The following is a 13,993-nucleotide window of genomic DNA, read 5'->3' as shown; positions in this document are numbered from 1 at the left end:
GGCGGCGGGGCGGGCGCCCGGGAACGCCCCCGCCCCGCCTCCGTCCCGGCCCGCGGGCCGCCGCCGACTCCGCAGCCGCCGCTACCTGGAGCGCGGGGCGGGGCGACGCCCCCGGGAGGCCGTGACGCGGGGGGCGGGGCCTGAGCTCGCCCCGCCCCCGCCCCGCCCCCCGCGGCCCCGGGTCCCGGCCCTGAGACTGCAGGCGGCTGGTCTTCCTTCCTCTCGCCGCAGAGGGGCCGCTCTCCCCGGGCAGCTCGGGGCAGGGCCGGGGGAGGCCTCTTCCTGCGCCCCTGCCCCAGCCCCGAGGTCGGAGATCCGGCTGCCGTCAGGAGGTTGGCTTGGGCTCGCCACCTGTGCCCCTGGGCTCTGCCCCCCGTCCCTGGGCTCCTGCAGGAGTCCCCTGCTGCATCTCAAAGGCTCTTCCCTCCAGCGGGGGCTCTGTCCTTCCTCCCCCGCCCACAAGTATCCTCGAATCCTCGATGGGGAGGCGACACCGGGTGATGCCTGTGCGTGGTGGATGTGCCAAGGGGAACTGAGCTCTCTTGTCTTCAGGCGGGGTGGGAGAGCTCTCGCTGCCCCATCCAGAAAAGTGCCTGCAGAGAAGGGGCCTTTTTCTGTTTCTGCAAGTTATCCTTTGGCCTCTTCAGGAACCTCAAACCACAAGGCCGCTATCACTATTGCTGTCCAGAATCCAGCTTTGCCCAGCGGAACTTCTGCGATAGTGGAAAGGTTCTATATCCGAGCTGTCTAGTGCAGTGGCCACTAGCTACATGTGACTGTCCAGCACTGGAAATGTGGCTACTGTGACACTTGATTCTAGTGTTAAAAGCTCTATGTGGCTATCATATTGGACAGCTCAGGGAGATGATGGAGAAACCTGCCTATTTCAGATCATGGAGCCCCAGGATGTCAAGCTGGAAAGGACACTCACTGACCCCAACTCTGTCTTTTCTGCAGTGAGGAAATAAAGCCAGGCTGACAAGAGAACTTACAGAATAAGGGCAGGTGATCTGAGGCTGGGCTCCACGGTCCTGAACACAAGGTTCATGCTCTTGGCTCTGCACGGGGACCCTGCAGACAGCTCCTGCCTTCAGGAATCTGCCCTGGGGAGCGAGCCCCAGGGTCCTGCACAATCCCAAGAGGTTGCAATTCTAGAGGTATGAGGTTTACCAGGAGGCCTGGTTGGGCCACTCAGTGCTTCATCTCTTTTTGGTCAAAAGAGGGGTGAACCACTACCGTGAAGAGGGACAGCATCTATGGCTTCAGGGCGGTGCTGCCTCTCATTCCCCAAGTATACACTCCATGCCATAGTAGGTGGAGCAAGAGTGGGAGAAGATTTCAATCTGTCCCATGTGAGTGCCCCAGGTCTGTTGGGGGGGGGGCAGCAGTGTGCATGGCTGTGTGCTTGTGTGCGTGTCCCCTTGCTAGGTGTGTGCAGCTCTGTACCTGTGAAAGTGTACCTGCACCAGGTAAGGTGGAAAGCCCCTAGCATCTGAGTCATCTGGGCTGAGTTCTAATCTCAACTTTTCACATTTTAACGAGTCGTCTTGGTCAAATGCCTTCCATTCCCTGAGCCTTAGTTTTCCCACATGCAAAAAGGGGGTATCAGTCATATCTCTGACGTGCTATATTTTCAGGTGATGATGTCTTGGGCTGCATGTGTAAATGGTGACGTGGACCAGGGGGTGAGAGGCAGAATGGGACCTGAGCTTGAAGCAGGCTTCTGCCAAGTAGGAGCATCTTTCTGACCCACAGCACACTATCACAGCGTTAGCCCTGGTCCTGCAGGGACTAGAGGGAGCATGGATCTGGCTGTGTGTGTAAACAACTAACTCCAGCTGAGCGGGGATCAATGGCATCATCCGTGTATGTAGGAACCTGTGTGTGCAGGTGAGTGTGTCGTTTGTCCTTCTGTGTCACAGTCTTATCTGCATATGATACATGGCTGCACCTCTTGCTTCAGACCCCAGTGAACCCAGGTGCAACGGGTTTCGAACATGAAGTCTTTATTCTGTTTGTTCTCAAAGCAGGGAAGAGCTGGCGCTGGAGGCAAGGCGAGCGCCTGGGAGGAGCTCCACACCCCATCCCCCTGCGTGAGGGCACAGGCAGGGCAGTGTCCCAGAGGGTGCTCTAGCTCTAACAGAGGGCTGAAGGCAAGGCCCACCTGGGCAGCAGAGGGCCTCAGCGGGCCAAGGCAAAGCCAATGCGATTGTTATGCCGATCAAACTCCGTGTAGAACTTGCGGATGAAGCTGGCGCCCAGGACCCAGACAGGCCCAGTGGGCGGTGGGACATCCAGACCGTGGAGGGCCAGGGTGCACAGGTCTTCATTACCATAGGGATCCTGGTGGGAAGCAAGAGAATTTCCCCACTGCCTAGCCCATGGGCTTTCTCCTTGCCTTTTGACCCCCGCAGCTGTCCTCAGCAACATCCCTCCTTCCTCCCCCATCCACTTCCTCTGCCCTGGCCCTCTCAAGCCATCATGCACCCTCCCGGATGCCAGTACTGAGCTAGACACTGGGCCAACGATGCATCAGGCCAAGTGCCGCCTTCCCAAGCTTACGGTCTGGCAGACCTTCTGACCCGAGGAAAGGTATTGAGCTACTCTAAGTCTGTTGAGTAAGGAGCAGAGCCTTACTGGGGCATTTCCCTGGAAGATGCAGACAAGGGGATGCGCAGTGATTTCCAAACATTGCTGCACATTGGAATCACCTGAGGAGTTTTGAAAAACGCCTATGGCCAGGTGCCACCCCCAGAGGTTCTGATTTAATAAGTATGGGATGTGGCTTGTTACTGGGATTTTTTAAAAAGATTTATTTCCTTGTTTATTATTTTAGAGAGAGAGAGAGAACACAAGCCGGAGGAGCAGAAGAAGAGGGGGAGAGAATCTCAAGTAGATTCTGCACTCAGCATGGAGCCCAGTGTGGGGCTCAATCTCATGACCAGAGCCAAAACCAAGTCAGAAGTTAACAGGCTGTGCCACCCAGGCACCCCTTATTGCTGGGATTTTTAAAGCACCCAGGTGACCCTAACATATAGCTAAAGTTAGAGAACCACTGATGTGGCAGGTGATCCATGCATAAGGCCTTGGCCTTTTTAAAGGGTCCCTGCCCACCCTCCCACCCTCCTACCTGGTCGTGGAGGGACAGCTCAGAGCCTCACCTGTAACACATAGTCCACACTGGTAAGTGTGTAGGCTCTCCCTCCGAGGTGGAAGGAGATGTCGGGGAGTGTAGGCACCTGGTTACAGTTCACAACGTACTGAGGGGAAGGCAAAGGGAGCCCCGTTGAGTGTGGGAAGTCTACCAGCAGACACAGCCCAGGAGGGCTGGGTGCATGGCCCACCCCCTCCCTGGGGGACCAAGTCACACGTGGGAAGAGAGAGGAGAGGAGGGGAAGGCCCAGAATGGCCCTGTTTGGGACCTGATGCTTCCTGGGGTAATTCTGGGTCCTAGGCCAGGTGGTGCTTCCCCAGCTTCTGACCTCATTTGTGCTCAGCTCCTGGGCCCCCAGGGTGTCCATGAGCAGCCTCAGGGAGCTGGTGGGGCCCGAGATGTACGATGCACCGGTATCAACCACTACCATGCAGCCCTCCTCACAGACCAAGGTGGCCGACCTCACAGACACCCTGGGGGAGGCCAGTCAGAGGATCAGTCAGCAGGCTGATGTGACACCAACCAGTATGGTGAGGCCCTGCTGGTGGTCCCGAGATGTGCTAGAGGATGCAAGGCGTGTGCGGGAGAAGGAAAGGTGCTGGCCCTTCCCTCAGGTGACCCACCACCTCCTCTCAGTGGCCCCCCTCCCCCTCCCCTCTGCTCTTCATAGCTCCGTGTTTCCCAGCCCTGGACAGAGCACTCAGAGAGCCAGTGTTGGCAGTGCCTTGAGAAGTGACTGTATGAGGAGAGGACAAGATAGTAGCACTGCTCCTTCCCAGCCCCACACCCTAGCAGCAGCAGCATTTTCAGAGAGCACGAAGGGTCCAAGGCTCCTGACCCTTTCATTTTGATCTGCCAGGAACCAGTCTTGCTGACGCTCACGTAGTGGAAATTCCCTTGGTAATACTGGGGGTCGCTGCCTCCCAAGATGACCTCTCCTCCGAGCAAGTGAGAATTCCTAAAGGAAAGATCAGAGCTCCTGAAGACCCATAACCTCTAACTTTGAGACCTAGCAACAAAGGAAGCTGGGCCAGGGTACAGGGGAGACGGGAAGGATGGCAAGACTGGGAAGCTGCAAGAACACCACTTGTCCACCTTTCTTGCCCCACCCCAAGACAGACCAGAGGAGGTTCCAGGATAGTTCAGCTGCACCCAATAAAGCATCCCCACAGAGAAGGAACCGGCACAAGCAGAAAGCGAGATGAGAGTTGGCCCCGCCCTCACTTGGGTTTGGGGAGCTGCAGGTTGAGCAGGTGCTTGGGTGGAGTGGGGGTGGGTAAGGGGTAGGAGGCGAACTAGAAGGAGGAATGGAGAACTTCGGCATCCAGCAGAGGCTGGGCCTGCCAAGGCGGGTTGGGGTTGGTGGTGTATAGAATCTGGACCAGGTGTTCAGGAGGGTCAAGGCCATGTGAGGGGGTCTCAGCTCCTTACTTGGAATTTCTGCAGAGAAAGAAACACAGCAGAAAGGAGGCCTATGTTTCAGCTGAGCCTCATAGGCCTCTTGTTGGAGGTGGTGGTGGTGGGTATGATGCACTTTTTTTTACCCTTTAGGTGAAGGCACTTGCCTGAAGTCACTCAAGTGGTGGGTGGGGTTAGTGGAGCCAGGCTCCTGGTGCCCAGTCCACAGCTGACCCCCTTGCCTTCCTCTCCTCCCTGCTGCACGATGCCTTCCACAGCTCACGACCTGCCCCCGGTGTGTGTGTGTTGGCTGCTTTCCAGTGTGCATGTGTGGGACGGTTTTCCAGCGTGTGTGTGCATGAGAGTTTAGGTGTACGCATGTTATGCTAGCGAGTGCGCTCGACTGCCCTTTTACAAATTCCATACCGAGGTGCAATGTGCTATCACCAGCTCCCTCTGCGACTCTCCTGACATTTCAAGATCCCTCTGATGGTCCCTCCTTCTTGTCTCAGGGTCAAGGTAAAGGCAAGGCCTCTTCTCAACAAGGCCATTCTTTCTGCCTGCTGGATTCTCCTCCTTCCCAAGGCCTCCAGGCTCCTGTGCCCTCAATGATCTCCTTCTTCCCACAGTTTGTCTCTTGCTTTCCACTGGCTTCTCCCTCTACCTGCAAGCGCGCTCCAGCCTCCCCCAGCATTACCAAATACCCACCCTTCTCTCTACTTCTCCCTGCATCTCCGCCAGCACCCTCTTCTGATTTCCCTTCCCTACCGAATCTCTACGTCTTCCTCTCAACTGCTGGCCATCTGGCCATGCTCCATCTCTAAAACAGCTCTTCCTGAGACTCCTGGCTGCAGGGCCGATTGGTGGTCTTTTCTCAATACCTCGCATTTTCTTTTCTCCCTTTTGCTCGTCTCCATTTTACCTGCGTGATTTCTCTGGACCCTGACCCTCCCTTCCACTAGCCTTGTGTTCCTACTCTTATGATGCCTTGTGTCCAGCTCTTAATATCTTCCCAAACCCAAGAGCTTGGTATGGATTACAGCCCTGCTCAACAGTGGACAGTGGCTTCCCCAAGGCTAGCTGAACTGTGCATGTAAGCTCAGTCCAGAGTTGAAAGGCACCTATGGGTTTCAGCCTCATGCTCCCCATTGTCGCCCATCATGTTGTGATGTTTCTTGTCTTCCTTCCAGACTGTGGGCTCTGTGAGGGCAGGGACTGTGTCTTGTACACCTGTTTGTGGCTGCACCCCAGAACCTCCCACAGTGCTTGGCACATAAGCATCCAATATTTGTTGAATCAATGAGTGAGCAAATGAATGAATGAATGAATGAAGTCAGCTTTCTGTGTGAGAGGGGTCATGGGCTACTCATAGTAATGCTTGACTTTCCATCACCCCAACCCTGCATTTTCCTCTTGTTCTAGAACACTTCCATCATTGTAGAAAATTGTATTAGTACTGCTCTAGATCTGTGCTACCACTGTGGCTGCTGAGCAATTGAAATATGGATAGTGTAAAAAAGATACTGAATTTTTGAAAAATTTTACTTAATTTAAGTGGTGGCTTCCATATTGGGAGTGGAGCTCTACATATGGATTGAATACCACCTAATCATGAACACATAAAAATTCCAGCCCCAGCTCTCTTCCTGCTCTCCCAGCTCTCCTGCCTCCTACCCTCCCCCCCCCCCACCCCTGACTCAGCCCCTGGAGCCCCAGGCTCACCTGCTGTAGTAGACTGAGAAAACATCCTCCTTTAGCACCCCTTGGGAGAGGATGTGGTCAAAGACGGGGGTGACCCCACCAACAGCCTGTGCAGGGAAGCCCATGCCCAGAACCCCATCAAACTTGGCCAGCATGAAGGGTATCAGGGGCAGCTCTGTGATCTCTCCAAACGTCTGTGTCACTGTGATTCCGCCCACCTGTGGGAGGAAGGATCAGAGGAGACCAAGCCTCCTGCCCCACCCCAGGCCAGGGTCTAGTCTAGGGCCCACAGGCCCTGGGGTGGAGGAATTTGGGATGAGAGCATTTCATCAATTCCCCCACCCACCGAGGTTACCCCGGGACTGGGAGGGGCAGAGGCTGAGGAGGCACTACTGCCAGGCAGTAACAGAAGAGATGCCAGGAGCTCTCACACCCCCTCCCCAGGGCCCCAGCTTCCACACTGGCAGCACTGGGCCTAAATTCCCTACTCCCACCACGGGTAAGGATTTCTTCAAAAAGCCAGGCTTTCTCCCCTGTTTCACAGACAAGGGGAGGGTAAGGGCTCCTACTGATTTGTTCCACATTCTATGCGTACCCCTCCCATAACTCTGACAGAGCAGGAGCCTGAGAAACCCCAGAACAGAGAGGGTCAGATGCAAACCAAAAGAAAAAGAAAACCAAGCCCTGGCCTTAATCCCATACTCTAATTTCAACTGTGACCTTAAAACCTATGCCTGACCCTAAGACCGCTGACACTGACCTTACCCTGATATTTCAGTCCAGGGTCTGGTTAAAAGCCCAGCCAGAGCCAGGTGACCTCAGGAGGTCAGCTGATTGAAGGCTGTAGGGCTTAGGATAAGTACTCACGGGAGTTAGAGATAAAGGCCCCCATCAATGATCCAGTGCCCAGCCAGGAGCTTGGGCTTGCTCTGTCCTGGGCGCTGCTGTTTTGACTCACCAGCCCTTGGCAGGCAGCAAGGTGGGGTGCTCCCCAAATCCCCAGGCTCCAAGGTGTGCTGAACTGTACCCTACCCAAGTATGGGCCCTTGAGTGGCAGGAGAGGTCTGGGAACGAGAAGGGCAGGGGTCAGATGAGCTAGGGGCACTCCCACTTACAGTCACCATGTCCTGGCTCAGGAAGCCTTTGACCTTCCCAGATCCGTAGCGGATGGTGAATGTCGTCCCGTTCTCCATGTAGCTGGAGGATTCCGAGGAGTCATAGAGGCAGTGAATCTCTGGCAAAGGGACATAGGCTCAGGTATGTCCAAGGGAGCCCTGGGCAGGGGGCCTTGCAGGCAGGTGCGTTGGGTGTATGGCTCGTGTGGTGGAGGACTTAGGTGCAGGGGTGGGGTGACCCTGAGGCTGGAGGCTTGAAAATGTGTTTCATCAACCAAAGACTGTGTTCTTTGGGCTCCTGTCATGTGCCCATATCTGTGAGAATTGTCTCGAATGAAGCATTTCACAGAAATTTCCAATGCAGGATGAGGAAAAGATTCTGGTCCCAGTAAGCACTCACCAAGAGGTTACTGACTAAGGAAAGGGGTAGAAGACGCCCAGTGCCTGTGGTGAGTCTGAGAATTCAGTCCTCTCCCAATCTCAGGAAAGGGGAGTGATGGCCTTGTAGGTGAGCTGGGGACTCCTAATGCTTGCCATTTTCGTATCAGGAAAATGGGGGACATTTTCGTCTCTCCTCTCGGGGGCGGTGGTAGCAGGGGCAGAGGGAGTGAGGCAGGACTGGCTAGGCGCAGAGGGGGCTTGGGGACAGGGACCACTGGCCCTGCAGGAATGGTGGTGGAGGGGGGCTCACCACAGGCTGTGTAGAGAGGGCTGCACTTGGTGGAGGGCACCCAGAGGTTGGCCGAGCCCGTGTCGAAGATGACTTTGAAGGTCTGGGGTGGGGTGCCAATGCCAATCTCGCCATAGTATTGGGTCTGTGAACGAGGGAACGGAAGAGGCAGCTGGAAGAGCTCGGGAGCCTTGGGCCTTGGGGTTTTGCCTGATGCCCCCTCTGGCACTCGGGGTGAGATGCGAAGACCACGCAGCCTTCTCTGGGTTTCCAGGTTTTGGCAGGGCCTGGGTGGAAGGCTTAGCACCGTCTTATGACTTCTCAGGAAGTGAGACAAGAGGGCAAAATAAATCTGCTGAAAATGAAGCAGGAAGGCGCCCCACCTCTTGAGGGGCTGCTATGCCATCAGCAGTCATGCTGTGTGGAGCCCGGTCACAGAAGCCAGCCCCTGAGGTCATGTTCCGGTCCTGCCCACCAGGTCACCTGCACTCGAGGCCCAGAGCCTAGATTCTGGGGTTCCCAGCCTAACTCTGCCTCTGGGCTCCATTCTGTCCTCCATGCCTCAGCCTTCCTAGCTCTGAAATGGGCATTTTATAGGCTGCCAGATATCTCAGCAACTCCGTCAGAGACAGCACGGAAAGAGCAAAGAAAGCCTTGGGCCCCAGAGGGAAAGGAGATGGAGGAGCAAGGCCCCAGCCCGGCACTCACATCCAGGTAGTTGGTGAGGACCACGGGGGAGGTGCTGTTGCCAGAGGAGAGTCTCTTGGTGAACTGGTTCCACTCAGCCCCAAGCCTGGCCACATCCACGCCTCGCTCCTTCAGGCTTTCCCGGATGGAGGGCATTTTCTTGAGGAAGATCCTGGCCCAGGGTGAAGGAGGAAAAACCCAGAAGAGCTCTGTACTCCCCCACAATAATGGTGGAGGCCCCGAAGCTTCTAGTACGACTCTCTCTGCCCTAGCCCAGACACCTAAAAATTGCTCCTTGTGCTTTTGGGCCTCTCAGAGAGAATTTGCAAGTCCCCTTAATTAAATAACCCTCAACACTGTCTAATTTTGATCACTATCTCTACAAAGCCATTTGCTCTCTCATTCCTTCGTTCCATAGTTACATGTTGACCACCTACTCCAGGCCTGCCCTGCACTAGGTACTAGAGACGGAGAGATAAAGATTCCCGCTGCCTTCAGGGAGCACCAGCAGGCGAGGAGCCTGAGGAGGAAGAGGAGAAAACTACAATGACATCCCCTTTGAGATGGTGGCTGGCCTGCTCCCATCAAGGGGGGCCGAGGAGGCAGTGCTGTGGGAGGCCTGTAGGTGGCAGCAGGCACCCACTGCAGCCTGCAGGGGCTTCTGCGCTGGGTTCAAGGTAGACACCTGGCCAGAGTTGGGGCGGGGGGGGGGGGGGGGGGGGGGGGGGGTGGCTGGACTAGATCTGCTTGGCCAGGGGTGGGGTGGTGGAGTGGAGGGGGTAGAGGGGTGGGGGGATGGTGCAAGGGAGGGAAGCAGCCAGCGTCTCCAGAGTCCCTGTGCCCCCTGCCCTTGGAAAGATGTCCTTGAGCTGGAGTCCCAGGCTTTATGCTTCTTTCCCTGACTCCTGCCGCTCACCTTTGGGAGGCAGAATCAAAGACGCCGGGGTGGGGGGGTAGGTGGGGGGGTGGGGGGGTAGGTGGGGGGGGGTGGGGAGGGTGGGGGGGTAGGTGGGGGGGGGGGTAAAGCATACCAAGAGCGGCCACCTGGTGAGTGCCAAACACTATACGTGCCCTGACGCAGCCCTCATGAGGCCATCCTTGTCCTCACTGTATGATGAGGAATTGGAGGCTCATAGGGATGAGGTGACTCAGAAATGGTGGAGCAGGGATTCGAAGCAGTGTGTCTGGTTCTGTTTCCCAGAGAGCATCCCCAGGGCTCCCCTGTGAAGGCTCTTTGTGGAAGCCTGGAGGGAGATGTCCCTAGCTGTTGGCCAGGAGGTCCCAGGATTGCGGCCCAGTTGATGGAGAACCAGTCTTCCTTTCCAGATGCTGGTCTACCTCTACTGTCCTTTCCTGCTCACACCCAGCACTCCTGGACCCCATCATGCCCACGGGCCAAAATGCAGCTTTCCTGCCAGCCAGCGCCACAACTTAATGGAAATGGCTTGTCACAGTCATGTCACCATTTACTGTTCACAAAGCATTTTCACAGTTATGATCTTATTCTCAGCCATCCCACAGGGTGGGTGATTCTTCCCATTTTACAGATGGGAAAAATGGAGTAACAGAGAAGGCCTGATCCCAAGGAGGGTGCATTTTCTACCATCTACCCTGAACAGCCTCTGCTCTGGACCTTTACTTTTCCCATTCTCCTTTCAGAAAGTTCCTTCCCCTCCACACCCCACCTTTGCTTGGGCTCCTGCTTCATTTTTCCTGGGGCACTCACAGCCAGCGCTGCACAGCCTAACATTCATGGCGGTGGTGTTGTCCGGTGGTGAGGATACAGTAGTTGTGAGCACATGCTAAAACCCCTTATTACTGTGTGATTCTGATCAGCTTACCTAACCCCTCTGGGCCTTGTGTGAGCCCCCCCCCCCCCATTAACTCCTCTATAAAAAGGGATGAAACATGGGCACCTGGGGGGCTCAGTGGTTGAGCATCTGCCTTCAGCTCAGGGCATGACCCCGGGGTCCTGGATCGAGTCCTACATTGGGCTCCCCGCAGGGAGCCTGCTTCTCCCTCTGCCTGTGTCTCTGCCTCTTTCATGAATAAATAAAGTCTTTTAAAAAAATGAATGAAACAGTAGTCCTGCCTCGCTGCAGATCAAATGAGCAGCCCACTGCTCAATAAACGGAAAGTGTGTGTACGAGAGGCTAGGAAAGCATCTGGAGAATGGGATCCTGTGTTCGGAGCTCCCAAAGTGCCTTGCAGGACACTGCCCACATAGCAGGTGGTGACCTTCTGTGTTTCAAAAGCCTCTTTCTGCTCTCCTGGCCCCCAACCCCTTCTTCTCTTTTTAAAGAGAACAAGGGAGAATGTTTTTACCTTGCTCTGTCTTTACCCTGGGGGTGGGGGCTGCGCTCAGGCACACGCTCTCACCCCACACCCCTACCCTAGCAGTGACCCTCTGGGAGCCTCAGAGCAGGGCAAGAAGATTTGGAAACAAAAGGCCCAATGTGTGCTGAGGCTCAGCCTCTCATAGAGGACCTACCTCCCGGAGCCTCTGTGTCCTCACCATAAAGTGGGACTGCTGGGTTGTCGGGAGGACAATTTGGGTCATGTGAAAAGATCCTGTGAAATCCTAGGTGCTAAGCCTGTAAAATGCCTATGGCTGTTAAAACCTGCCCTCTTAGGGGCACCCAGCTGGCTCAGTCACTAAAACATGTGACTCTTGATCTTGGAATTGTGAGTTCAAGACCCACATGGGGTATAGAGAGGACTCAAAAATGAAATCTTTAAAAAAGATTCTTGCCCTCTTGCCTTGAGGTCTTCAGGTTCCACCACTCTCCCCACACTGAGACCTTCTCCTCTTGAGGTCCCTTGTCATCCTCCCCACACCCCAGCCTTAATGAACGTAATGAGCCCAGTTCCCATACGGCCTGGCCTTGGATTTGGGTGTTAAGTTATGCCTCCCTCCTCCTGGCTGCCTTAAGCCTTTTCTTTTAACATTGGTGACAATCCACCCTATAGGACGACTGGCAGCTGGGTTTTTACAGCGTTGTCGGCATCACGCTGAAGGCTATACATCCGTTATCTCATTAAATCTTCAAAGCCAATCTGTGAAGTAGGCACTGTTATTATCTCTGTTTTCAAAATGGTAAACTGAGACCTCCAGAGGTTAACTCGCTCATGCTTTCAGAGCTAGTGAGGGGTGCTGGTGAGGCAGGATTTAAACCAAGACAATTCAGCTCTAGAAGGCTCGTCTTCAACCACTATACAGTTTTTCCTTGATAGGCTTGCCCATGCCACCCCCTTCTTAATAATTAGGCTGTGAGAGGCTTGAGAACAAGAGATAGGTCTTAATCATCCGGGTCCCCACAGCACCCCTGGTGATCCATGCAAGGAACAAAAGCTTTGGGCAGAGATCAAATGACCTGGCTCTTCAGTCTGAGAAATGTGCCACCACTGGCTGTGTGACCTTGGGCGAGTCATCTCTCTCCACAGGACCGCATCTCCCTGCCCTGCTGATGGTGAGGATGGATGGCACCGCCTATCTCGAAGCCCAGGGAGTTAGGAAGGTGGGAACTCCTGTCCCCCATCCCCTCCCCCCGCCCCCCCAGTTACCGTCTGAAGGCTCCAGTGTCTGCAGGGAGCCCGAAGGTGCAGGAGCCCCAGAGCACCAGCAGGAGTCCCCAGCGAGGCATTCTGCATCTGGCCATGGTGCTTGGCCTGGGTGCTCTGCTGAAGCCTTGTGGCTTCCCCTTCTCCTTTTATGTGCTCTATGCGTGGACTGGTTGCGGTTTTGCTCTGCCCTGATTTATTGTCCTGGGGTAGATACAAGGCAGCCAGTAATAAATCCCCCCCATGGGACGGGGCTAGGTGGGTGAAGGGTGACCAGATTAGGACTTAGTCAAGGACCCAAGGGAAGAAGGGCTGTGGGAAAGTGATTCTGTGCCCTGTGACGCCAGCAGACCCATGGCGGCCTTGCCCTATAACCCCCTGACGGGGGCAGAGGCCTACGGGGAACAGCAGCGGTCAGGGGTGAGACAGCCCCCAAACCTCAGCTTCCCACCTCCCAGCCAGACACCACAAACCCTTCATACCCTTCAGCTCCATCCTCTGCATTAACCCTAGCTGTGTCCCTGACTGCCTCAATTTCCTTCTGGAACATGGGGGACTCTTGCTGGCTTGTTTGGGACAAAGCCAGGCCCCGGGAACTTGGGGCCCTGGTCAGCAGCAGCCGTTGGTGGGGAAGGACACCACAGCACCCTGTAGGGCAGCGCCCTGTAGGGCACACCCTGTGGGGTTCTCTGGAGGCAGGGAGCTGGGGGAAGGGCTGCATGCCTGCCTCCCTTGGACCTAGCGTTGGTGCAAAGGAAGGGCAGCCCTCCGGGGTTTGGGGCACCTGCTGCAGAAGGTGAGGTGGCCTTCCTGCACAGCCTTCTGGGCCCAGTCTCTGCTCCCTTCTCTTGTCCCCTAGCCCCTGCTTACAGCCTGGGACTGCTCTCCATACACACACTCGCCCCTAAGTCCCGGGTGGGTGCTATTTATTCAGCCTACAGTGCTCTCTCCTGGCTTCTCCTGCTCATCCTTCTGGGCACATTTCAAATATCACCCCTTGTCCTTCAAGCAGGCCCCGATTCAGCCTGGCATTGGCTGTCCTTCTGCTATGGGCTTCTACCAAGCGAGGCGAGCCCTTCTGGGAGAGCACACACCTCAGCTGTCCCAGATCAGATGAACCTGTGTACGAGCGTCTATTTCCTGCCCAAAGTGGTGTTTAGCACTTATCAAATGAGTGAACTGGGGAACTAGCTCTGGGCTGGCTGTCTGGGACCTGGGTTCTGGTTTTGACTCTACCACGAATTTGCTGTGTGACGTTGGGCCCCTCCCTTCCCCTCTCTGGCCCTCAGTCCCTAAATCTGTAGCATGAAGGAGATGCTGGGTGGCTCCTAGGGTGCCAGACACTTTAGTTTTTGTTCTTGGCCCAGGGTGGTGCTCTCTGCACCAGCTGGGAGCAGTAAAAACTTAGTAGAAATGGGGTACCTGTGTGGCTCAGTCAATAGAGCATCTGACTCTCTATTCTCAGGATGGTGAGTTCAAGCCCCACCTCAGTCTACTTTTTAAAAAAAGACTTAGAGGAGCTAATCTCTGTTACTAATGTGTTGGCCAATAAACATGTTTGGTCCTCTGAGATTGTAACACCCTTACTGAGTGACAGAAGGATCTGGTGTAAATTCTTTTTTTTTTTTTTTTAAAGATTTTATTTATTTATTTGTCAGATATAGAGGATGTACAAGCAGGGGGAGCAGCAGAGGGAGAGGGAGAAGC

General features: G+C 55.2%; 1 protein-coding gene and 1 long non-coding RNA gene across 6 annotated transcripts; one reads left to right on the top strand and one right to left on the bottom strand.

Moving 5' to 3' along the window:
* The first annotated feature begins 130 nt into the window (after positions 1–130).
* LOC121501321 lies at positions 131–11,008 on the top strand. Of its 4 annotated transcripts, none has more exons than XR_005990577.1 (6): positions 131–1,890; positions 7,410–7,510; positions 7,733–7,817; positions 8,636–8,752; positions 9,144–9,402; positions 10,052–11,008. It is a non-coding gene; the product is annotated as an uncharacterized LOC121501321 (long non-coding RNA). The 4 variants fall into 4 exon arrangements; XR_005990578.1 differs by having other exon boundaries at positions 8,517–8,752; XR_005990575.1 differs by having other exon boundaries at positions 8,364–8,752.
* REN (renin) lies at positions 1,990–12,448 on the bottom strand. 2 transcript variants are annotated; one of them, XM_041773275.1, is made up of 10 exons: positions 12,290–12,447; positions 8,747–8,897; positions 8,060–8,183; positions 7,369–7,487; positions 6,275–6,471; positions 4,586–4,594; positions 3,993–4,112; positions 3,483–3,627; positions 3,162–3,260; positions 1,990–2,343 (listed from the first exon to the last, which is right to left on the bottom strand). In XM_041773275.1, the coding sequence occupies exons 1-10, from the start codon at positions 12,382–12,384 to the stop codon at positions 2,182–2,184; spliced, it is 1,221 nt and encodes a 406-aa protein (XP_041629209.1). In that variant the 5' UTR covers positions 12,385–12,447; the 3' UTR covers positions 1,990–2,181. The 2 variants fall into 2 exon arrangements, with proteins under 2 accessions (XP_041629209.1, XP_041629210.1); XM_041773276.1 differs by lacking the exon at positions 4,586–4,594 and having other exon boundaries at positions 12,290–12,448.
* Between the last annotated feature and the right edge of the window lie 1,545 nt (positions 12,449–13,993).

Source organism: Vulpes lagopus, chromosome 11 (genome assembly GCF_018345385.1).
Source record: "Vulpes lagopus strain Blue_001 chromosome 11, ASM1834538v1, whole genome shotgun sequence".
NCBI classification, from domain to species: Eukaryota; Metazoa; Chordata; class Mammalia; order Carnivora; family Canidae; genus Vulpes; species Vulpes lagopus.
The sequence above is the reverse complement of the archived record's forward strand: the minus strand, read 5'-3'. Positions and strand labels throughout refer to the sequence as shown.